Source organism: Tachypleus tridentatus, chromosome 7, assembly GCF_004210375.1.
Source record: "Tachypleus tridentatus isolate NWPU-2018 chromosome 7, ASM421037v1, whole genome shotgun sequence".
In the NCBI taxonomy this organism is placed as follows: Eukaryota; Metazoa; Arthropoda; class Merostomata; order Xiphosura; family Limulidae; genus Tachypleus; species Tachypleus tridentatus.
In genome coordinates, this window is record NC_134831.1 from 94,929,207 (window position 1) to 94,955,812 (window position 26,606).

General features: G+C 33.3%; 1 protein-coding gene across 3 annotated transcripts; it reads right to left on the minus strand.

Moving 5' to 3' along the window:
* Positions 1-1,476: 1,476 nt before the first annotated feature.
* On the minus strand, positions 1,477-22,183 carry LOC143256231 (uncharacterized). 3 transcript variants are annotated; one of them, XM_076513147.1, is made up of 9 exons: positions 21,714-22,183; positions 21,073-21,250; positions 16,689-16,730; positions 15,784-15,895; positions 12,567-12,735; positions 10,120-10,296; positions 8,360-8,601; positions 7,294-7,912; positions 1,477-5,900 (listed from the first exon to the last, which is right to left on the minus strand). In XM_076513147.1, the coding sequence occupies exons 1-9, from the start codon at positions 21,778-21,780 to the stop codon at positions 5,422-5,424; spliced, it is 2,085 nt and encodes a 694-aa protein (XP_076369262.1). In that variant the 5' UTR covers positions 21,781-22,183; the 3' UTR covers positions 1,477-5,421. The 3 variants fall into 3 exon arrangements, with proteins under 3 accessions (XP_076369262.1, XP_076369261.1, XP_076369263.1); XM_076513146.1 differs by having other exon boundaries at positions 10,120-10,299; XM_076513148.1 differs by lacking the exon at positions 16,689-16,730 and having other exon boundaries at positions 10,120-10,299.
* Between the last annotated feature and the right edge of the window lie 4,423 nt (positions 22,184-26,606).

The window sequence follows — 26,606 nt, forward strand, 5'->3', positions numbered from 1 at the left end:
TGGCATCACCTCAGGATCTCTTCTTCCCTGACAGCACTGGTCAGTTATAACCTTATTTCAGTTCCAACCCTTTCAACTTAGACAATGCTGGAATATCCTTGGGGGCAGAGGAGAAGTGTTATTTGCTAAATAGAACAAAGAATGAAGTAACTAGAACAAAGCAACTCTGGACCACACATTGCTCTTATGGAACAACAGAAACTAAATACCAAATTTTGAAGATTTCTGTACTGCTATGGAAGCTAGAAAACTCAATGTATGTCTGTATATCATGAAATGAGAAAAAGTTAAACACTGTTAACCACTTTACATGTTAAAAAGACGTTTGGTTTGGTTTTGAAATTCACCCAAAGCAACACGAGGGCTATCTGTCCCTAATTTTACAGTGTATGGATAGAGGAAAGGCAGCTGGTAATCACCACCCACTGCAAACTCTTGGGATTCTTTTTTACCAATGAATAGTGGGATTGACTGTCACATTATAATGCCCCCATGGCTGAAAGGACGAGCATGTTTGGTGCGATGGGGATTCGCGAACCCTCAGATTATGAGTCGAATGCCTTAACCCACCTGCTGGCTGTGCTGGGCCTAAAAAGATGTTTGTGTTGGAAAAGCTAAGTATGCTAGAAGTGTACCATAAAATAGATTGCTCGTGGAAAAGTAGACTAGGGTACATACATTATATGTTGAATAAAAAGGCATTCTTTGTGTGTGAAAGAAGAAAATTATCATTAATGAATGCTACCAAGAGGAAACTAGAAAATACAAGAGGGGACCAGCAAGAGCTGTACCTGGTCTGTATTTTAATATTTGTTCTATCGACTATACTACTTGCTGACTTAAGGTGATACCGTAAGTAAATACATGCTCATGATTCCACTAGCCAACAAGAAAAACCAATATCAATTTAAAATGTCATCAAATTCTATTCTGATGATAGTAAAAACTTCCTGAAACAAAGCTCTCAAATTCTGTGTATTCCTTTGAAGTCATGACCTGAGAATGGTAGATGTTAACCAAGTTATTCAGTTAGTATCACCAACATAAACATGAAGGGACCTCCATAATGCAATTTCTTGGAATAATTTATTTAATATCTTATAAAGTTTACAAAGGTCTGTCAAACTAGGGACAAACCAATAGTTTTAATAAAATTATTATTTCTGGACAAATGTGTGATAATTTGTAATTTTCTAAAGAATTTAATTAAAAATCCAATATATAATAGTAGTAACTCTTAAAACCATCACAACATTCAGCACTGTGTGTGGTTGCATGCATTTGTTTCATGAAAATAATGACCAGTTCTGCACTATTTACAGACCAGTTTTGTATCCCTACATAGACTATGTATTCCCATTGAGAGTAACCCAAAGTTTACCAGTTTTATAATAATATTAGTTTCATTTTATTGAATTATCCATATGAGTATTACTGTGAAAGGAGTGACAGACATGTGATTCTAAACTGTAACCATTTCTCTGAAAAAATGTTTATTCACCAAACACACAAGAAATAACCTGAAAATTCCGTCTATAGCTTTTAATTGTCACAATTCTTGTTTTAACAAGTGGTAACTGGGGAAAACTCACTCCTTTTCCACACAGTATAATTCTGGTTTATAAAAAAAAAGTCATTTGTTTGCCATGCTAATCTCTAACAGTCGCTCATTCCATGAAAGAAATGTACGTATAAGTACCGATATCGTATGGCTGACAGAAACAGTATATGGAACAATATTATAAAGTTAGAATTATATACAGCAGGAGTTGTAAGTAATGCTGATTTTGAAGGCACAACTGATAATACAACCTTAAATAATGAATGTGCAAAACTTAATATCACACAACATGCTTTATTTTGTATGGTAATTGTCTGCCAAAATAATAAACTTCAGCAGTCAACAACACACACCAATATATGTTCTTCCAATGATTTAACCATCAAAATCTAACAGGTTCACATTCTGGAAAATAACTACTTCTATAATTTTATGTTTTAAAACTTAACTTGCAGAAAATGTTTTTCTTATACAAGCAGCCTGACCAAATGATTTGACACAAGTAACTTTTTTTTTTCTCAACGTGAATTATTCAAGCTTAAAGATAAATATTTTCTTCTACCTAACACAAACATCACAGATTTCTAAATGACTGGTGTATCAAGTAAGATACACATTTCTACTTGTCTTGCAATCCTTAGATTGAAATAGAGAAATGAATATTTACATATATTCTTTCTAGAGTATATTATTACTTATACATATGATTCTTTTGTCTCTTATTACAGCTGATTCTACATAAAAACTGTTAAATATTCCACTAGATTCATAGATATAGTTCATGCCAAAAGATGTTTATTGTACTCATGGTAACATACTAAACTCTTAATACAGATTAACATAATAAAAATCACTTGAAAACATTTTCCATTACAAGTCTAAAGAAATGTCAAATGATTTAGACAAATTCTGTAAAGCACTACCAATTCTATAAGTTTAGCACGAATTAATATTTTTTCTATACTTTCAAATACAAACAAGAATTTTTTCACTTTTAATGGATAAGCTTCCTCATAAGTTTTTAATTACTAATGTAATTTATTTCCAGAATTTCAAACTTTCTTTTTTTCCATTTTAAAAAGTGTAGGAGCTGAGAATTCAATACTGATAACTTTATTTCTGTTTTGATGAGAAAACTTTAAAAATCTATATTTACTTTTGAAACTGAATTAATTTTGTAACACATGGTAACTGTAAACCTAATGTGTAATGGCTTTGAAATAATAAATTCTGCACCTACCCATTCCCCTGTATAAAAATATGATGAAAACTTGGGTGTTCATAAAGCATAAACAATGATGAAAGACTTGTTTGTAGAATCAGTAATCACGAAATATACAAGTTGTTTAGTTTACAGTAAATTGTTGGCCGTGCATGTTGAAATTAGATTTATTGAACACAACTAAAATATTGTTTTCAGTAAATATATTGTGAAAGTTTTGTGTATCTTGTAGGAAAAATAATTTTTAAGGTAAACAAGCACATTACAAACATCAGCTAAGGGAATAAAACTGGATTTATATAAGCTTACCATTTAAGACAGAAATGAAATAGCCCAGTAAAATAAAACATTGGATTGTAACAAACAAACTGTTATAACGTACAGTTCCACTTAATACTGTATACAGATCAGATAACACTTCCTCGCAGGTACTGTTGTGTAACAAAACGTAACGTTAGGACCAGGTAACATTTTTGTGTATCGGGATGTGCAGACCAGGCAAAATGTCCTTCCAGATACAAAACCTCCAAGTGCGTATCACACGAGTATCTAGTATATATTTTGCCAACTAACATAACTTGAAAAAACATTCTTGTAGGACATAATAAAACTAGAAAAACAAAATTAAACTTTTTTGAAAATTCAGTTCTGTTATTTTTTTCCTTGTGCTACTACTCTTTTAAACTATCCGCAAAATCTGATATGAATGAAACGACAAACATACATTTTATCAGATTTCACGATTTCCATCTTCTATATCTCGGGACTGCTGGTACGGGTATTAACATTTTTACGAATATAGGGTAGAGAACAAAACATTGTTCTCTGCTTTATTTTAGTAGAAATGTTAATACCCATACCAGCCATCCTGAGATACATTTTTATTTAAGTGGGTTTCTCGTCATCACGAATTATCAAGTTCTGTGTTCTATGTTCTAAACAGAACTGCTGAAACAAGTGACAGATAATGTAATATTTTGTACACTTATATAAAAGTTTTTCTCATTATACCTGGTTACCTCATTTACAATGACAAATGTTTGTAGATAACAGTAACTGAGATGAGTTGTTTTTGAGCATGACACTGATAACTGAGAGTCAGCGTGAAGTGTTTTAGAAGTGAATGTCTTACATTTCATGTTCACGTCAGTCAAGACTTGTACACTTACTGTAGCAAAATGCTTTTGAACTGTCAACAAACTAGAGAGAGATTTTTAGTTTCAAATAGTGTAAAGGTCATGTTTATAAGTTGCATTTACCTTTTTGTATTTTAATTGAATTTCGGTGCAACCACTAGCATGTGATCTACTGGGACATTTAGACTGCACTTGACGTGACATTACCTGACATACCTTGAACTGAACTTGCTTCAAAGAATTCAACCCAAGAACATCAGTCTGACACATTTTACCCTATACAATGCTGTTGAAAGATTTCTACAGAAGTGTCATCTTGACAGAAGAAGCAGTACTTTCATTTTTAACTGAAAACAACCTTCTGGACACACCACAATAAGCAGAGCCTTGTCATTGATAGGGTAATGTTATGTAACAGAAAAGAAAACACAGAGGTGGGGGATATAGGCCTGTACTTTGCTGTCCTCGCAAAGGGTGCCAAACTTTACGTTAACACTATTCTAGTATATAACATGTTAGTTTACTGTTCATAATGAGAATTATACAACTTATATACCATTAATGTGATGCTATTATTCAAAATATTTTCATATCTGTTAAGCTGCAGTCTAAACATCCTGGTGGACCACATGCCATAGTGGCACCTGAATTTCCTTGTATTATATTAGTATTGGATCTGTTATGCTAATGTTCTAAAATCATTCTCTTTAACAAATTCTAATACAAGCAGTTACGACTGTGTTAATTTTGTATTTTATTTATTTTTTATCAATGCACTTTTATAATAGTCTATTATGCAATCAAACTAAAGGTTTTAAAGCCATCTTTCTGTTTAGTAGTGGAAACAAAATGACTTACTAATAAATGAAAATAATATACTTAATTATTCATTGAAAGCCACTAAAATTAAGAAGCAGAACACATAGATTCCATGTGTTAAAAAGTAATTCATACAAATAAGTGTTAGATTTTTAATTAATTGTTACTTTCTATATTAAATAACTGGTATTATTTCATGTTCTGATAGTACACTGAAAGTGTAACAACTACTGGTGTAGGGACAGATAAGTGAACTCAGAATTAATGTTATAATTACTATCCCTAAAATATTAGATTTTTGTCCCTTTTCTCTTTAAATAAATTAAAATGTTTATAAAAATCTGTCAGAAATAAACCACATAATTATAATAAATGGAATGATAAAATAATATAAACACTAAAATATGAGGCCTAGATTTCAATTATTTAAATGTGCCAAGAAGATATTTTAGAAATCACAATGTTCTACTACTCTTGAAATTTGTTTGTGAACACTATTTACAAAGAATATACTCCAACACATCTACAAGTCAATCAATATACATATATATACAAAGTAGTTTCAACACAAAACTTGTGTAAACTTACAATAATAATAACGTCCTGCAGTTCTCTTTCAGATGTGTAACATCGCTCTTTGAAATAGCTCCAGTCTGTTAATGAAATACCACAGCCAATTGTTCTTACTGTGATATTGACAAATTAATAGTTCCCTGCTGTCGAACAGGTTGTGCAACCTGCGTTCCATTTCCTACACTGACCACAACCACAGGCTTGACCAATGGCTGGGCACTGGCAGCGACCAAGCCAACAGTGGGTTGCAAAAACTGAGGCTGAATAATAGGAATCTGGCCAGACGTCTTCAGGAGTGGTGACGTTGCAGCAAGGACCTTTCCTAGTTGATGAGATTGTGTGATGAGTTGAGCCTGGTTCAGTGGTCCTCCAGGAGAAACCACTGACATAGGAGTCACTAAAGGAGCAATTGCTGACACAGCAGTAACACCCGATACCAAATGGCTCACCGAGGCAGTAGCTGTTGGAGATTGCATGACGTGACCTATGGTAGATAACTGAGAGAGCTGTCCTTTAGGTTGGCCAGTCTGATTAACTGGTTTAAGTCCAGCAGTAACCAGATGACGTCCCATATTGTTCACTTGAGAACCTGACACAAAATACATGATTCTAGGGTAAAACTTTGTTACCAAAATTACACTTGATGAGTTATCTGTATGAAACACTGTAATTATCTCTTGACTTAATTAAAAGTATGTTTTCATTCAAAGTATAATAAAACGATTTTTTGGTCTCAAATGGAAACAGTTTTGTGGATAAACAGAATTTTTTAATAAATTGAAAATAACTCACAAAATATGAATTAATAATACACTGAAATAATTAATATACTGTTTCTAATATAGCAATGGGATACATTATTATACACTTATTACTTTATGAAGTTTTACTTATTTGATAAGAAATATTATATTTTGATACCAAACTACTTTATGTTAATAAACTCGGTACACAATATCTTTTTTCACTGGTGTATGTAAACAGATTGTTTTGTTTTTTATTAATTACAAAACTACACAATGGGCTATCTGTGCCATGTCCATCAAAAGTACTAAGACCTAAGATTTAATGATGTAAGCCATCAGACTTACCACTAAGCTGCTAGGAAGAATAAATATAATAAAGTTTAAGATTCTATAGCATCAACTTCATACAGGAATAATATATTCTGTTTAAAACTGAAACTGCTAAAATTTCTTGTAGAATGAAATTTAACCTAATAAATATTTAATTCCATATTTAGCATAATTTTACCTCAAATATAATATTTGTGAGATGATTTAATATAAAAAGACAAGATCAAAAGATACAGTAAATCACTAAGTAGAAAAAAATAAAGTACTGACACATATGGTATACTGTGGTTCTCTGCTGGAATTGGTTATATTATTGTACAGAATCGAAGCCTGAATTGTTTTTAACTTGCAAAGTACAATAAAGAGTCTTTTCTTCCAAAACATTACAGTCAAGTTAAAGCCCACCACAAGTCTCTGAAGTATTTTTCAATCAATATAAACATCAAACAATCCATCACTCTGGCATAACTTGAAAAAAGGGGTCTAACATTCAGCTCCAAAAAATATGTTCTTGATGTTAGCACAAAGTATTGGTCATTTGGGCTTCTTATTGCTAACTTACTGATAGGACTGACCAGCAAAAATCAGTGAAAATGTAAGCAACTGGACTTGAAGAGATTTCAAATTTTGAAAGGTCTTCAGTTTTTTTTGAGAGGAGGAGAAGCCACCATTCTCAACTCTCCAATATTGTTTTCATTTAGACTCCATGTTTTGTTGTTGTTTTAATCTCACTAAGACAAACTTTATTCTCATAGAATATGTCTACAGATATGAAATGTTACATCTAAGTCATTAAACCATGAACTAAAATATACATTCTCCTTTTCTTCAGCTTTATTTTAAACTTTTGCTATTTTAAGTTCCGTTTAAATAAGTACAAAATCTATAGTGTAAGGCTTTACTTACCACCTACTGGGAGAATGTGTCCTCTTGGTGTCATGGTGTGATGTAAAACATGGGGTAGGTGTTTCATAGGTTGCAGGTTTCCTTGCGGTATAATTGTTGTCCCTGATGTTAACACTATCCCCCTGGTGTTGATCACAGAATTTGTTCCTGTTGGAACAGGGGCAGGAATAGGCAGAGATTTTCCACTGATGTGATTCACCACTGATGGTGCTGCAGTAGTTACTTCATTGGGTATTGCAGTTGCCTGGTTTATAATGATTGATTTGGGTGCAGATGATACTGGAGTCAGGTTGATGACTGACTGTGGTGGTGCAGGAGTGACACAAACCAGGGAATGGCTAAGAACAGGCTTCAAGTTAGAACTTGGCAAGGTTAGTACTTTCGGAACTGATGATACAGTACCAATAGATCCCTCGATCACAGAGCTCTTAGTAAAATTCTTTAATGGTCCTTTCATAAGGACATTGGCTGAGGTCAGTGCTGGCACTTGGTTTGACTTCGAAGAGGATGAACTGATGGCCTTTAGAACTGAATGCTGAGTCAGTATTTGGACTGATTCAGATGACAAAACACTTGTCGTAGTATTGGAATTCACCTTAAGGACAGAATCTGATGATCCCTGAAAATGATAAAAATGAACTCACAAATGTGTTTAATACAGTAATATCAGTGGTGCTACACAATTAATTTCAGAAAGAAGCATTTCTTGAGAGTGAAATAAACTACTATTGCTAGGACTAGTTTTTGTAGCAAAATGCACAGCTGTTTGTCTGTAATTTCATTTGTTATCTTAAACTTTAGAAATGATTTTAAATTGAATCTCATAAGCTTTTCACATCTTATCATAAATGTATTTATGGGATGGCAAAATGGAAGTAACCTGTTAAGTCCTTCGGTTCTAAAGAGAAATGTTAGCAATGTACAATAACTCCGTACAGCTGCATGATTGTGTAGCTTGTTGTTGGGTAAAACTCAAAAGAAACAAAATATTTAAATTTCGAAACTTCGTTGTTACATTTAGCCTAAAAGTAAAAAATTAATAAGAACAAATGAAATATACTAGTACCTGAGATGTAAAGTGGCTCTGAGTAGGGGGTGCTACACTACTTGTCTTTTTAAGAGTTGTCATGGTAACAGAAACTGATTTTGTAGGTTTTGTCTTTGGCACTCCAATATACACATTTGGTGCAAGTCCTGGGGTCATGGAAACTGGTGATACAATAGAGGTGACCGATGTCTGGAGAAATGTTACAGCTGTAGAGTTCTCTGGTAAGTTGCAAGGATGTACTGAATGTGTGCCAGAGGGTGCTAGAAAATATTCATAGAAATAAAAGCACAATCCACTTCATTGTGCAAATACATGCTTTTCACACCACAAGTACAAATTCAAAAATAGAAAGTAGGACAGTTCTATCACTATTAATATTTGTCAAATACCTCTGAACTTGGCCTGGTGGTTAAAGCACTTAACTCAAAATAGGAAAGTCACAGGTTAGAAACCCAGTTACCCAACATATTTGCCCTTTCAGCTGTGGGAACATCATAATGTGATGGTCATTTTTACAATTCACTGATTAAAACAGTCCAAGAGTTCAATGTCAGTGGGTTTTTTTACCATCTGCCTTCCTTCTAGTCTATCACTGTTAAATTAGGGATGGCTAGTGCAGACAAGCCTTGTACATGTTTGATTTTAACATAAAAACTCTGATTTGAGCAACAGTTTTACACGAGGAACACAAACAAAACATGAAAACATGTTTAATTTTTAACTTACTATTTCATGGTTAGTAGAACTAATGGACATGTAAATAAATTTTGGCAGGACAGAAGCCATCAAAAGTGAAGAAAGTTCTATTTTTCTACCACAATGACTGACCTTTGGATGTGGTGGATGCAGTCAATTTAAGGGAAGACTACATAAATACTTGAATAAGTGTCGGCTTTGTGGTTTTTTTTTTCTATGGACTGAATGGCTTAGATGGACTAATAAACACCTCGTTGTCTTTAAATATGCAGTAAAATGCTTCTGATGAAGGTATAAAGGAGTTACTGGAACTTAAGTTTGAAATAAAATGGTTAAAAGAGTTCTGCAGAAACACAAAGAGACTACCAACTTTAAAGACAAATATCCTTCATTAAGTCTTGGACATTGTCTAGTTTTTATTTTTCTTGCACATTTTAATTCATTTCTTCACTAGATGACTTTATCCGCATTTTTAGTAACTTATTTTTACAAATATTTTCAATTCAAGTCATGACTATATTTATTCAGGTGCTCATTTTTAACCACCAAACCAACTGAGTGTCATACTGCATGATAGTAGCTGCAATCATGGGTATGGGGTGTCAGCCTCTTCCTGGTGAAGTGCTTGCACTCTACATTTTGTGGGCTCATGTACTGTAATGTTTAGAAAGTGAAACAAACAAAAACACTTAACTTCTGAACATTTTGTTGGCTGTGAGGGCTACAGGGAAGCTAAGACTTATTTCTCAGTACCTTCAGTCTCTGTCAGATTCCCTTACAGTCACCCCCAAGTCTCCAACTAATTGTGTACATAGAACCTTAACATCAATGCTGTAACAAAATAAACCTTAGATAAATTAGAGAAACACAATACATGTATATGCTGGTTGGATGACAATTATTGAGGGTTTTTTCATAAAAGTAACTCGTCAGTCTACCAAGTGACAAGTAACCTTTACGAATAAATGTAGCTTTCGATATACAACCCAGACTTAAAGCATTAACAAACGCTGGTTACCTAAACAGTAAAAGTACTTCCAAGTAATGTAAAGCCCAAATTTTACAATGAGAATGATAACTACCTTGTTTTCTTTCTATACACATTGGACTAGATATCCTCTTGTCCTGGGGTGGTGTACTATTTGGTGTGGACAGCAAAACAGATGAAGTATTAGAAGTGTCTGAGGAATGAAGAAAGTTTCCAAACCCAGTTGTTGCTGTTGTCTCTTTGGAACCCTCTTCAACATCACTTCCTCCTGCTTCTGAGATTAAATAAAATCTTGATTCATCTATCTATCTATCTATATATACTGGCACCTGCCATTCATGTTTCTAAGATTCTAGTTTTATAAATCACAAACAGGAGACATGATAAAAAGGGACTAATCTCATAAGTACCAGTCATTTGAGTTAAAATTAATTTTTGTATAGAATCGGATATAATATACTTAACTGTTGTTTCTTCAGGTATTGGCTTAATGTTATGCTATTTCACAAGCTTTGTTGAAACAAAAAAAGGTTTTTGAAAAGAAAGCATGAATGAAATATTTGTTAACATTGTATATCAAAATGAAATAATTTTAGTTACTAGAAAAATTAAACAAAGTCTCTGAACTTCCTGAAGCATAACAAAATGGAACTACTTTATCAATTAAAACAGTTAGGGTTAGTAATGAACAGACGTGAAAATTATACAAGTGAAATCTACGAATTATAAAAGTTACAATAAAAAGTTATGAACTTGCTAAACTAATTATTGTAAGCAATATTAATATCTATTAAAGTATATTATGTATTCAATAAATAATCATCTTGAAATTAAGTTACAAATAAGAAGACTCAAACAAATGCTTAGGACAACCTACAGAGTGCAGAAGGCAGTTCAGTGGATTCAATAAGTATGGACAACCTTCAGAGTGCAGAAGGCAGTTCAGTAGATTCAACAAGTTTGGACAACCTTCAGAGTGCAGAAGGCAGTTCAGTGGATTCAATAAGTTTGGACAACCTTCAGTAGCAGTTCAGTGGATTCAATAAGTTTGGACAACCGTTAGAGTGCGGGAAGGCAGTTCAGTGGATTCAATAAGTTTGGACAACCTTCAGAGTGCAGAAGGCAGTTCAGCAGATTCAAGTTTCTAATTACAACTCTCACACAGCATAACCTAGCAGCAAACTAAAAGTTTTCCAGTAACATCAAAGAGTTAACACTTAAACAACATATGAACATTCACTACAAAAACAACTAAAAACTGTATATTAGCCTAATTTGTAACAAATACAATTAAATGACATTCCATAACTTTTTGTTAATTACTATTATTTTAATATTTAGTTGAGCATTCTCCTCAGCTTGCTTTTGTACAATGCTGACTTATGTTAAGAGTTCACCGAGTAAAAACACTTTCACACATCACCATACCTATAGTATCCGACCATGGGTACTCAGCTTGCTTTTGTACAATGCTGACTTATGTTAAGAGTTCACCGAGTAATAACACTTTCACACATCACCAAACCTATAGTACCCGACCATGGGTACTCAGCTTGCTTTTGTACAATGCTGACTTATGTTAAGAGTTCACCGAGTAATAACACTTTCACACATCACCATACCTATAGTATCTGACCATGGGTACTCAGCTTGCTTTTGTACAATGCTGACTTATGTTAAGAGTTCACCGAGTAATAACACTTTCACACATCACCAAACCTATAGTACCCGACCATGGGTACTCAGCTTGCTTTTGTACAATGCTGACTTATGTTAAGAGTTCACCGAGTAATAACACTTTCACACATCACCATACCTATAGTACCCGACCATGGGTACTCAGCTTGCTTTTGTACAATGCTGACTTATGTTAAGAGTTCACCGAGTAATAACACATTCACACATCACCATACCTATAGTACCCAACCATGGGTAAAGTAAGGTGTCTCTTTTGATGTAATAAAGCTGAAGAGGTCTTTTGCCAACACATAGAATACTTTTCCCACAGATTTATAATCTCACTGTTTGTAAGCAAGTAAAAGTACAAAAGAAAAGATAATTGACAAGTGACGGACATTCCAACTGTTTATGAAGGTAAAGAAATAGTTGAAACTGTATAAAAATAAATTATGAATCATCACAGAATTTATATGACCTGTACCATCAAACAAATTAATTTTAAAATACAGTTTCTATGTTCCTAGGTTCAAGTGACAAGAAAAACTACACTGATATTTTACAACAGTATCAATGTTATGTTGTTGGATTAAAAGTGTTTTTAAAACTGTACCAACATTATATTGTCCGATCAGAAGTTTCGAAGTTGTACCAATGTTATATTGTTGGACTACAAGTTTTGAAGTTGTGTCACATTGTGTCATTAGAAGTTCTTTAAAGTTTAGATGTGTTGTTCTTAAAACCATAGGCTTGAAATCCTTAAAGTGCGAGTACATTATGTTTTACTAGTAAAAGTTCACATGAATACTCTGTCGATATCTTATTCTTAGAACAATTAAAGTGATTTTCTCTTATGAGGCTTACCTGAAGCAGTTGTTGTTGTTTCATTGTCTGGGTCTGGTAGCAGGTTATTTATGTCAACGTGCGTAGATAAGTCTTTCTTCAATGCTGCTAGCTTTTGCTGGGAAGCAATTTTTTCTCTTGCCAGCCGTTCCATCTCATGTTCATATTCCCTCTCTTTTTTCTTTAAAGTCTATAATTATGTTGGAAAATATTATAATTATGCAAGAAAAACAAAGAACAAAATGTGAAATACAGGACCGCCAGCATACAAAATTCATACGGCTATTTAATGGAATACAAAATTTATTTCTATATAATTATTATGGTTTGTTTTCTTATACAAGAAAGAAATTTGAATTGCACAAATCAAAGTCACAGTAATTGTGAGAAAAAATTAGAAAGTTTAAATAACAACAACATTCTGGGCCAGATAATATTTTCACAGAGGTTTTGACAGGTAGAGTGTGGTATGTGCTAGCTACTTGCTAACAGTTTTTGTACGTCCTTGAACAGTGGGCAGGTGCCAAACGATTAAAAGTTGGCTAATGTAACCCTTCTGTTCAAAAGGAGGTGATAAAAAACCTTTACAGTAATTGTAGATCTATTTGTCTTATATCAATTGTGGGGAAGGTTTCTGAAAGTCAAGATAAAAGTTGCTTTGTAAATTCATTTTACAAAGTTTAGAATTTTCTTGGATAGTCACAATGTGGTTTCACTAGTGGAAAATATTGTCTCAGTTTTTCACATCCTTTGAAGAGGTTACTGCTTATGTAGATAATGATACACGTGTTTAATTAGTTAGCTGGGTTTTAAAGAAAGCATGCAATCATGTTAACGAAGACTTTTTAAAAATTTATTTCTGTGATTATGGGGAAGAAGATGGCTCACTGGACAGAAAAGTGATTATATGGGAGAAAGCAGATAGCTGTTGAATATGGAACTCAGTCAAATATTAATGCCTTGAGTATAATTTTGATGGCAAGAGTCTGAACAGTGTTACAGAAGAAAAAAACTAATGTGTTATTATTGATCACTCTCTTAAGCCTTCCACTCTGTGTGATGTTCCTAGGATTTTAGGTTGCATAAACAGAAATAATGAATACAAGACTAAAAGAGTTACGATTTTATTGCATGTCACCAGTTAGGTCAAACTGGAGGTAATGTGTTCAGTTCAGAGATCTAGAATCTTATCTTAGAGAACTACTTCACAATTCTCCAGCTAGAAAAATAATAAGGAAATTAAAATGATACTAAGCCTAAACAGTTCAATGTAAGACATATATGCCTCTTCACTTAGACGTTTAGTACAAACTATAACATTCTATTTATGTAATGCTATATATGTGTGTTTAGTGGTGGTAGTAATAGCGCAGGGGTTCTACTTGAGATGGTACTTTAAAATTTACCGCTTAGGGCAGCAAAATACACAACGCCGGCCCTGTGTTCATTCAGTACAATAATTAATTTCACCATTAAAGTGTAATCTTTCTCCAAATATAACTTGCATATATGTATAATACTACTATTTTGTGTAACAATAACTTGTTTGCAAGGAATTTCAAATTCTACATTAATATTTCTGGCTTTATTCAAAACATTTTCAATACATTAAAATTAATTTGCTTATATTCTTATGTCATGGGAACTTCTGTTACACAACGACGTATGTAATCCGTTACAAAGTGTACAAGAATTAATGTTATATTACAAACTGTATTTTTAGTACTTGGTAGCCGTTTTAAGGTAAGAAACTAACGTTAAGAGCTGTTGGGTATATCTTACATTAATTTCCTGGATTTTTAATTCATATAAAGATATTAATTACAGGACAATCTTTATAAAACACTTCCTACGTATAATACTTAAAATGTAATAAATCATTTTAAAATATGCTACTCACCACCTTAATAACAACATAAAACTTTGCGTTTTTTTAAAACGAACTATAATTTGTTGTTTCTAATCGTAGTTCATGATCTAATTAAAGAAAACTGCTAGTTGACAAAATATATTTATTATAAATGTATGGCTACAATTACACTAAGTTTTCTTTAGAGCAGGTAATTCTACAATTTTAACGAGGCTAAAACTTAATCTAATGGTCTTTGACATGTACCAGCCGACCCACAAAGCATAATATACATCAATGGTCCAGGAACGAGTACCACAAACATATCCCCTACCAACACGCACGTGCTATGGCGGCTAAAATAATACAACGCACGTGACCCACCAAGAACGTGGCGTGTACATCACGCCTCCGAACCTTCTTCGACGAACGTTGTTGGATGGATGAAAATGAATACGATGAGACGTGGGAAAGCAGAAGATATTACTACAAATCGTCTAAAGCCCTTGTGTAGTAGACATTAGTAATAAACACTAATTTTTGGTTCAAATAATTTAAAATTACAAGATGATGAAAAAACAACACCTTAATTTTAACATACCCTTTAAACCTTCCACTTTGGACCTATAAGATTTACCAAATATATTGTATTATATTTTTATATGTCATTATATCTATTCTGTTTTCTCATTTGGAAATTATAAATCAGCTACTATATAGTATATGCACTGCCACAGTAGCAGTTATGCATCTTTATTTAGAAGTGTAAATTGAGTAACGTTTTTACAACAAATATGGCTACCAAAAGAAAACTACCTAAATATGAACAGAACTATTTCTTTACTATAATAGTATTCTATATTTCCACACTAAAGTTTCTCAACATTAATACTCACAAAAATGCTTTATTAAAGTCAACTTTATTTACATATCCTTATATAAGTATCAAAATTAGTTTCTATCTTGAGATAAAGTCACCCAATCGCCATAGAGCAAGATAGTTCAATCGAATGGCATGGGAACGCATGTGCTCTGCGAGGACCCAAAATTATAGGCCCCGTAACATGTATACAATATTTCCAATCCCTGAAAACCAATATGCAATTTCTATCTTTCTGCTTTCAAGTACATTTTAATAACATACATAAACAATGAAATTTATACAACACAAATTAAGTGGCTTAAAAACAGATGAATTAATATAATAAAGAAAGAAATATCAAACAGCTTTGATGAACGGTATAGCAGCGGGGAAGAGACGTAGCTAAAGCAAGAGCCTGCAGCATAATGACGTCACTTGTACCAATGTGACACACAGCTCATATAACGTGGTTTCAAAAAGTTGTATTCAGAAAATTATATGGAAGAGAGATTGAAATTCAGTCTGACCTGAATATATCTTAAAGCTCCACGAAGAATACTCAGATTTGAAATCTTCCTTTCGTCTATATTCGGAAGTTGTTTCTTCAGCGTTTCAAAACACTCCTTCAGATGAGCTCTCCTGAAATGTTCCATACAGTCAGATTGTCGAGTCACTAAACACCAAACGATTATTTGCACCTTCCAAACACCATATGTCATTAGCTATATCATAATCAAAATTCCTAAAGTTTTTTCAGAAGAACTTAATAGACGTTTATATTCACACGCAAAAGCCAAAATTGAAAGTGTTTACGCGCTTGCCTTACCCTAATTAACTTACCCAATCATGTAACACAATATACGATAGTAACTGAAAATTTTAAATAAAAAATATATGCGTGACAAAATATTTTTGTAGCCTTAAATGGGTGTCATTGGATTTTTGTGTTTTTCAAAAGTTTACAGAAACGAGTTACTTAAGAATAGGATTAAAATGGAAATATTCCATGTACATTTATATTATATTTATATACCTGAAACTCCATACTGGATCAATAAGGTTTTAATGGATTTCAGAGCTGGATCCACATATATAAAATTCGAAATGTACGTATACGAGATCAGGTAAAATACGTTTTTGTATGTTTTTATATCTTAAATGAAGATCTGTATCTCGTGCTTGTTTGCATGAGCTTTTTACTTTATAACTGGTGAAATACGTAACCTGCCTTGATTAATATGCATGTAAAGATGCAGAAACGGAGGGCGTAAGCTTCATGTTGCTTTCAAAATATTTTAAAGAACAACACAATAGTTTATACCACGCTTTTTAAAAAAATCACAGGTTTTCAGGTATTGAAGTCACTAGATAAACTGTTATTTAAATACAGAAAATGAGTTATTATAAGAAAAATTTAAAAGACATATCTTACCTGTTTTTTTCTAACTTGTTGTGTACTTCTCTCGTTCCAGCTCTGGGCATACAAACAAATTATACTTAAAGTGAATTAACTTTAGAATTACAAATTAAACAATAAGAATTATAATATTACTTAATAAGACAACTATAAGGTCGACAATTGAATCACTACACAGTTTATTAGTATATTTTCCAACTAGCTAACAGGACAGATTTTCCGTTATGCATAAAGTTGCTGAAATTGAAAACAATTTAATTGTTAAACTAATTTGGTAAACCGTCTTGTGGTGAGTAAAAAAAACTAAGATACAACCAACTTCCAAACTTAACAGTTCCAAACAAGCTTTTATTCGAAATGTGAATATACACGTGGACGTTTGCCACACCACAAGTAACTTGTTTCCCGCTTCTACCTTTTCTAGACCTTGTTAGTATTGGCTACAAGTTCTTACTCCAGGTCGGCTGACAATATAGGTATGTTTGTTTTACTTTTGATTATTTCGATTGAATAAATGACGCAGCAAGAAGACTTCAAAAAAGAAACAATTTCCGCAGAAACCCAAACATCTCGGTCAACATTCAGCCACGTAATTACTAAGTCGAACTGCTCGACAGCGCCGTCATGGTCTTCAAGGTCATACTGGGCAGCGTTTAGTACCTTGCTCGACGGCCTCGTATTATAATTTTAATAACAGAAATTCACGTTTTTTGTTGTTTTTAGCGTGAAAAAAACAACACGTTTTCCATCAAAATAAGTTCTTTAAATTACCGAAGTAGATATATATATATATATATATATTTCCAGCTCGTAGCACAATAACAGCTTCTATAAGATATGCATGGGCTATATTTATAATTATGTTTTGTGGCACAATGAAACAATGTTTATCGAGAAATTCATTATAATTAAAGAAATTAGTCGAAATTATGAGAAATTCCCGCGTTCTGCTGTCATATATTATGTATTGTACTCGTTCATATGACTTAAGTTTTCTTAAAAATATGAAATACCATCTACAACCGAGCTTAGATTAACTTAAAGATTAATGACCCTTGATGAGAGAATGCCCAACTTTTCATAGTTTTTATTTATTTATTTTGGGGCTGGAGTGTGATATTTAAGTTGGAGATCTTAACTGATACTAAAAGTTGCACAACTATAAATTACGACAGTTTCCTTCTACTCTTACTGTCCCATTCGATCGTGTTTAACACGTAACACCTTCTATGTACTTTGAATATGACGGACGGCTAAGTCTCGGGTAACGTTTCTCTTCAAAGCTTTTTGGTAAAGGGCGCTTATGGTTGAGCCTCTTTCTCTCAATACGATTGAATATCGATAATTACTTTAAAACTGCACTATTGTGTGAACAAATTTTGATAATATAACAGCATACTTTATTTTTGTATTGTTTCTGAAAAAAATATGTGCATTTACCTTAATTAAATTAACGTAAATATTACAAAATATAATCAGACTCCTGAAAACGTGCAATACTCGATTATGATAAACAACAGTATTGTTTTTACACTTTACGTTTCACGCAGTAGCGTTAATAAGCAAGTATAAATATTTATACAAGTTCAGTCCTAACTGACATTATCTACATGACCAAAGGTATGGCATTTTATAGATTAATATCCTTCACAGTAGCAGCAGAAATCAGCATCTTTCTTATTATTATTTACAGAATTACACGTTTTATTTCGTATAGTGCGTTTATATCGTTCGTAGCACTAACGGTAACTGTAAAATAGGCATAAGTCCTCAGAAAGATCTACAATTGCAATTCGAAACTTAATTATTCGTATTAAGGTAGAGCTGAAATCATTAAAAATACAAATTTTACTTCTCATTTGACCCATACGGCAGATTTTATAACCATCATTTAGGTCAAAGCCTCAAAAAATGTTTTCAAAGCTTCACATGAAATATCTCCATCTATCCCATTATTTTATCTATACTTGTACTTGTATTGCGGCTCACTTTCAAACGTTTTATTTTTCATAAAACATAATAAAAGTTACACAAAACCTACACGTTGCTTGCTCTGCTGAGAAGCTTACCTCAAAAGTTAATACATTTCAATGGGCATTTCCCTACAAAAACGTTTCTTAATACAATATTGTTTAATTATCATATGTGTTAAACGTTGTCAGGCGAATGTTGTTATTGTTAAGCCTACAAGTTAGTAACTATGACAACACTGGAATGATGGTTGTATGAAAATACTAAAGTACTTGTGTTTAAATTAACAACCAAAGTTTTCTCTGTACGCTTTAGTTCTTGTTTGTTAAGCACAAAGCTACACCATGGCTTATCTGTGCTGTGCCCAAGGGTATCAACACCTGGTTGTTAAAGGCTCTCAAGTTTACCGTTGAGTCACTGGAAGACATGCGTGTTTCATTTTAACAGCAAACTCTTTATCACATAAACGGAACAAGATTTCGTTATAAATAGATATCTATAAAATACCCTATTGGCAAATATTAAAACAACCCTTTTTGAAGTTTAAACACCTTGTAATGAGTGTACTTGACGTGATTTGAGTTGTCTCTGAACTTCTATTTCTATAGAATTTTAAGAACATGTAAAACAAATGCTAGTTTATTATTCCGAATTAACCATAAGGCAAGCTGTTAAAAATAACAAAGATAATTAAAAAGTTTAGTCTTCATTTTTTCGATTCCAGGTTTACTGATGAGGGGTAGAACTTCCCTGAAACCAATATAATTTAGTTACAAGTCGCGAATCAAGTAATAGACTGGAAATTGTATTTATCTGTAATGATGAAAAATATAAATTTAACAGACTTTTAGCAGTTAAAGGATTAAATCTGTTGAATGATGTTTACTTTACAATTGGCTGAGAGTTTGTGAAGAGTATTTGTAAATTGTAAAGACCTAACATTTGCAATAGAGATATGAGGGAAAAAAAACAAAATATTTAGTAACCTTATTGAAACCTTCACTACGTCAAGCATGAATAGGGTTACACTATAACATTTTACCTATTATTATATTTCATTTTATCTCATTTTCAATTAAGTGGATTTATGTAAATATTTTAATAAAAAATCGTTTTCAAAATACAACTAAAATCAACAAGCTTGTCGGAAACGAAAAAACGAAAATAAATTTCTAAGATGGCATAAAAAAACTACAAGACTTGTAGAAACAGAATAATTTATCAACCTAGCATCTGAAAAGTTACAAGTCCGAGTGAATATCGTATCGACAAAGTTTCCGGTACAAGTTTTCTATGCTTCAATGCGTTCACAAATGAAACGAGGTGTTCTCTCTGCTGTATGCCTTTGTTTGTTTATAGTCTCAAATATCGCAAATATACGCTTTCAAGTCTCACAGAAACGAAGCATAGACCATGGATAGCTGTCATTATGACAACATTTCAGTAATTATGCGAATCTCCTGAAGATGCGTGACTTCTCTAAAAACACTTTCAGTTTTTCCGTTAAGAACTCAAGAACAATTTGTTACTTATATAATAGATTTTAACATCCTACTCTATTCTGTGGTCGAAAAAATATTCAACAGGCTTACAAGAGCTTATAATGCTAAAATTCGATGTTCGATCACTATGTGGGGCACAGCACAACTTGTCCATTGTACGGGTTTGCGTTTTACAATAAAATAGTCACTAGGAAATTCCCAAATTTTCGCCAGTCCTGTAGTTAAATTTTACCTAGCTCCCATAGACTAGGGTCTCAGTAGTAAACACTATATGGATAATCTTGGATTAAGAGACGTACCCAAAGTCTCATTCTTTGATGGTTTGACAAGTCCAACTGTTACCCAGTATTAATCACTAACACATGAACTCTTATTTAACATGAATCAGCCCATTAATACCTCCACTCCCAAACAGAAATACTCAGAAAGGTTTATCTTTCTAAATTCTATAATATATTTGTTTATTACTGATGGTATCATATTTCTTGCGTTCATTTTTTCATCCAAAAAAGGAAAAAAAAACTACCTCAAAATTCCAAGAAATTACGTGTTAAAAACGTTGAGTCTTATCAGTGAGCTGATAAGACCAAATTTGTCGCTCAAGTACTACTAATAGTATACTATATAAAACTGATATGTCGAAATACACGTGATTTACAATAAAAAAAGTGTTTTTTTTAACATCTCTTATATATTTATTGTCTTTCTCTGAACAAAAAGCAACTTTAATTACAAATCTAAATATATTATTTATACTGGAAGGTATAATAAAAAAACCAGTAATAATGATTGGCTTATCTTTTGCGAGACGTAAGAACATTAACTTTTATTTACTCTGGAAATGTTAATAACATAATCCCAAAAAGCAGGTAACTACAGGTCTACACAAATTTAGAAAGAGTGAACACTTCAAATATGTTACTAACCCCCCAGTTCTTCTCTTCTCTTTCTGGTCTTCCACATTATCTTGATTAATAGGAGACGAACTGCCCTCTGGAGACTCTGAATTATTTCTGATCGTTTGGTTAGCAAGTGGACACGGAGATTTATTTGCGTTACCAACTGATAAGTTGGCGAATGTTGGATAATCATGAGGCTCTTCTCCTAAAATTAGAAGATATTCATTTACGAAATATGGTCATGATGTCGATACCGTAATGTAAATTCATACAAATAGAATCTAATTACTTCTTTGTTTAAACCAAACATCAAATTACGAGTGCAAAACTTTTTCATTATTCTATGGATTTACCCAACAAATAGATAATTCGTAATTTTTTTTTTTTTTTACTATGACAACTATCATTTTATCAAGGATATTTTAATTAGCATAATATCACGAAGTATTATTAATTGAAAGTTAATGTCAAGTTACATCCTCGTGTAATAAATCAATTCATATTTAAACGAAAGGCCCTCAAAGAACAAAATACTTTTTAAATGTTCCCCTTGAAACAAAAAACGGTATTGTGAGGCCACCACGCCGCGTGTGCGCGTAACGCACGATAACGCATCCAACCGCTTGGTTACTGCTATTTCCCCTAAGATCAATGAAATCTGCACTTACCACGTGCCTTTGCTTGAGTCCTGTACTCCAAGTACTTTGCTGCTTCCAATAAAGTTTCGAGGCTCATATCTCACAGTTATTTGTCTAATCACTAAAATAAAAATTAAAGCAAAGAACTTTCATAAAGCATTGGATGCAGCAACAAATTCTTGACCACTTGTACATCTCAAGATGGCGGGGAGCCATCAAAACAATCAGTATACGTTATAGCGAAAGTACTGACGCACCACGTGGTAAGCTAAATGTGATTGACGTAGGAAGTATTGACTCTCGACTAACTCAATTGGATATTAACCATTTTCAATTTCTCAAGCAGCACCAATTTAAAGAAAAGCCACTTAATGTACTTTAAGGAGCATAATGTTCTTAAGATAAATAGTATCAAAACTTATTCTTAAATCAAACTATTAGTTTCACGGACAACCATTGATACAAAACCGTGACCAACCTAAGCATGTGACATAGCTACGTTTGAGGCCTCACTCTAACGTCATAAGAAGCATCGTTAGATAACCAATCACGAGTAAAGGTCGAATTAGCAGTAGGCGGAGCTTTTAACACGCTTTATTCTTGCCTTTCTATCAATTTGATCTTACTCCCTCCTAATACCCAGAAAAGACGGAAGTCAAAAACCCTCATGATACGTTTCTTTCGCGGTTTTAGAAAAAAAAAAAGTTTTGTTTTTATTATTGGTAGGATCAAAATAGTTAAATTTAGTTAAAAAGCTCATTTTATAGATTTATTACTTTAGTTACTGAGTCACAGAAGCCAATGTTTAATCAGCTTTTAATCATTCATAGCGAGCATCGTTGTTATTGTGCTGAACCATGTGCAGGTTAATCACGTGCTAGAAAGGTGTGGTGATGTCATGTCCTAATATCATCGGCGGAATAATACATCTTATTTTTTTCATATATTGAACGTGCATGAAAAATGTATTACGTTCACTAGTATTAATGAATGCAAAAAAAAAAACAGTTTAAATATGAACTGCTCCTATTACTGAATATCACAGCCTTGATAGTAGTTCTTAAATCAAGAATTTTAAGGCTGTGGATGAAATCAGGACAAAGAAATAGTGCAACAATCAAGACGAGGGACAAACACGTGCGTTTATACTGGCGGCTTGCCAGATGTTTTGCAACTTTGCATGGTCGTATTTCAAACAGTGTTTAACTTTTAGTAATCACCTAAAACTAGTTAGGCACCAAAAGACATAATAGTTATGAAAAAATATCTGTAGTTTATATTATTTTTTCATATATTTCTCTTCAATTAGCAATTATTGATATTAAAGCGAAAATGTGCAAATACAACATGTCAGATATATTATTTTGTCCTTCGACTGTTACTTCTCAATAGGCTTAGTGTTGCAGAACTATTAAGTTGGTGTGGGTGGCAAAATAAAAGTTTAATTATATAGTAATGGAAAAATTTATACGTAATAGTTGAAACACAAATTGCCACTGATACATTAGAAACTAACATGTCTAATATTTATAATAAAGCCAACTGCTTTGTTAACTTTCGGTATTTAAAGTGTAATTCTAAAATTATTATACTGTATTATAATACACCACAAATGACCAAGAATCTTCCACTATCCAACCCAGCTGAAGAGTTATGGATGGTTTTGCGACTTATAAGAAACAAAAGGCGAATTTGAAGTGTTAATTTTACACATCAGATATTTGAAATCTGAAATTACATTTTAAGTAGAATAGGAAGAAACCGTGCAATACATGTGTTGTTTTTAGCATAAGTGCTTCATTTTCTTCAGCATATAAACATAACCTTTAAGAAACACTTCATGGACGCTTAAAACATCAATGTACAAAGCTGAAATTTTTCATAAATCTAACTTACATAAGCAGTAATGTTTTACATATTAAAAGTGCGACCTTTTATTGCACCAATGATAGTTTTGAAGAACTCCAGTTTCTCAGTTCTACATTTAAAAATTACATTAATAAAGATATAATCAAACCATCACGTACAGTTCTAGTGAAAGTTGTTGTTATTCTAAGAAGAGTACTTTTATTTCAAATTGTGTTATAATATAAAGAAATGGTTGTTGTACATATCACAGTTATGTTTCTCATTGAATCTTGAATACCCAAAGCGTGAGATTTTTATGAATGTTTGTTTGTGATGTAATTTAATAGATGGCACTTGTGTTTTTTGGTTAGATACATAGATACCGACATGCAACGCCTATTATTGTAAGATGTATAATTAGAAAATTTTAAAATAATATATGTATTGCATGGCTGCTGTTTGATTAGGAAAAACTAGTGCAATTAATTATATTTGTCGTAAGACGTTACCATTAGGCCTATTATATTTCAAACACTACTTTCTCAAATCTACACATTTAGAGATTTTAAAGAATTAGAAGAATATGGTTAGAATATTGTTATTGTTTGTTTGCTTGAAGTTAAGTACAAAGCTACACAATTTTAGCTTTGTAAGTTTGTAGATATACCACTGTGCCACTGAAGGGGGGGGCAAATACTGTTATTACACTGTCTTATAATTTTTGAAAATCCCTAATGAACTAGATTAAGAATATGTTTTTTAAACATTTAATAACCACAGTACAAATCTTTTATGACAAGTCGAATTACAATCAGTCTTCACTGGCTTGTAAAAGGCGAACACACCACACCAAGTAAAATTATTTTTTTTGTATTTTTACAACGTATATCACACAGTTTGATATGCTAAGTTTTTACTTTCATATCAGTATTTTTTTTTTTATCGTGGCCTATTTGTGACAACTTTGATTACTTTTCGATTCATATGAGCGTCCTAACTGGCCGATAAAGGATACTTCGTTTTCAATCTGACCCGGAATGGGCAGGTGGGTTAAGGCGTTCAACTCGTAAACCTCGTCGCACCAAACATGCTTTAATTTAAAATATTCTTGCTTATAGCAAGTTTAACTTCGTTCTTTTAGTTACAAGTGCTACACTGTTATATTATTGTTATTCACCTAGTTAGAGTTATCTGTATGTTTGTCCTTTGAGTCATATGATCTAAGTTAGTTTAAACATAGTTTCTAATTGCGCCGCGACAGCTACGACTTTAAACAGTCGTTTCTCAGCACATCAGCCTATATGTATTTTTATTACATGGTCAAAAGTATGTGGACATCCTTTCTAATTAGTGGGTTTGGCTATTTTAGCCACACCCATTGCTAATAGGTGCATAAAATCAAACATACAGTCATGCAATTTCCATAGACAAATATTGTCAGAGAATGGGTCATAATGAAGAGATCAGTGACTTTTAACGTGGCACTGTCATTGGATGCCACCTTTCCAACGAGTCAGTTCGTCAATTTTTTGCCCTGCTAGAGCTGACCCGGTCAACTGTAAGTGCTGTTATTGTGAAATGAAAACGTCTAGGAGCAACAACAGTTCAACCATGAAGCGATAGGTCACATAAGCTCACAGAACGTGACCCCAGAGTGCTGAAGCGCGTAAAAATCGTCTGTTCGCAGCTGCAACACTCACTACCGAGTTCCAAACTGCCTCTGGCAGTAACGTCAGCACAAGAACTGTTCGTTGGGGGCTTCATGAAATGGGTTTCCATGGCCGAGCAGCCGCACACAAGATCACCAGGTGCACTGCCAAGCGTCGGCTGGAGTGGTGTAAAGCACACCAACATTGGACTCTGGAGCAGTGGAAATGCGTTCTCTGGAGTGACGAATCACGGTTCACTATCTGGCAGTTTGACGGATGCCAGGAGAACGCTACTTGCCTGAATGCATAGTGCCAACTGTAAAAGTTTGTGGAGGAGAAATAATTGTCTGGGGCTGTTTTTCAAAGTTTTGGCTAGGCTCTTTAGTTCCAGTAAAAGGAAATCTTAATTCTACAGCATACAATGACATTCTAGAGAATTGTGTGCTTCCAACTTTGTGGTAACAATTTGGGGAAGGCCTTTTTTTTTCAGCATGACAATGACCCCGTGCACAAAGCGAGGTTCATAAAGACATAGTTTGCCAAGGTTAGTGTGGAAGAACTTGACTGACCTGCACAGAGCCCTGACTTGAACCCCATTGAACATCTTTGGGATGAATTGGAACGGCGACTGAGAGTCAGGCCTTCTCACCGGACATCAGTGGCCGACCTCACGAATGTTCTTGTGGCTGAATAGGAGCGAATTCCCGCAGCCATGTTACAAAATCTAGTGAAAAGCCTTCCCAGAAGAGTGGAGACTATTGTAACAATAAAGGGGGGACCAATTCCATATTAATGCCTATGGTTTTGGAATGAGATGTTTAACAAGCACATATGGGTGTGATGGTCAGGTATCCACATACTTTTAGCCATGTAGTGTACCATCGGTAAGACACGAGTGATGTTCTCCGAGGATGTCTACTCGTGACGTCAAACAATTTATCAGCTATGATAATAACAATATTTTACAATTCGTCATCTAGATTGTGTCAGTCTAGAGTTTGATATTTTAATGATGTCCTTGAATGTAGTCCACGGAAGTAAAGGAGTGTCTATGTGTGTGTGTATGTGTGTGTACATTGGTTTATTAGTTTTTGAGATACAGGCACGGAAACACAGAATGAATCACTTTGAAGCATTTTGTTTAATGATGTGAAATAGGGCATTCTCGCGGTGTTGGGTTACTAACTCTATAAAGTGTGATCGGATTTTTATCATATTATCATGGGCACATTAAGACTGAGACACCTATCATACAACAACAAATGATCGAGAATAAAGCGCTAATCAATGCTCTACGTCCTTTGTAATCCATTCAGAACTTGTATGAAGTTCAGAGGTGGACCGAATAAAACAGAATACTGATTTTTTAACATACAGTAAAAAAAAATACGTTTTTATGTGTAGAAAGCAAAAAATAAAAAAATAA

What these genes read in the sequence shown, in the direction of transcription:
- LOC143256231 (XM_076513146.1), bottom strand. Translation starts at nt 21,780, where the DNA reads ATGAGCCTCGAAACTTTATTGGAAGCAGCAAAGTACTTGGAGTACAGG. An exon ending in GACTCAAGCAAAGGCACGTG is followed by an intron (nt 21,251 to 21,713) that starts GTAAGTGCAGAT and finishes TTCTAATTTTAG; the next exon opens with GAGAAGAGCCTCATGATTAT. An exon ending in GTGTATAGAAAGAAAACAAG is followed by an intron (nt 8,602 to 10,119) that starts GTAGTTATCATT and finishes AATATTTTCTAG; the next exon opens with CACCCTCTGGCACACATTCA.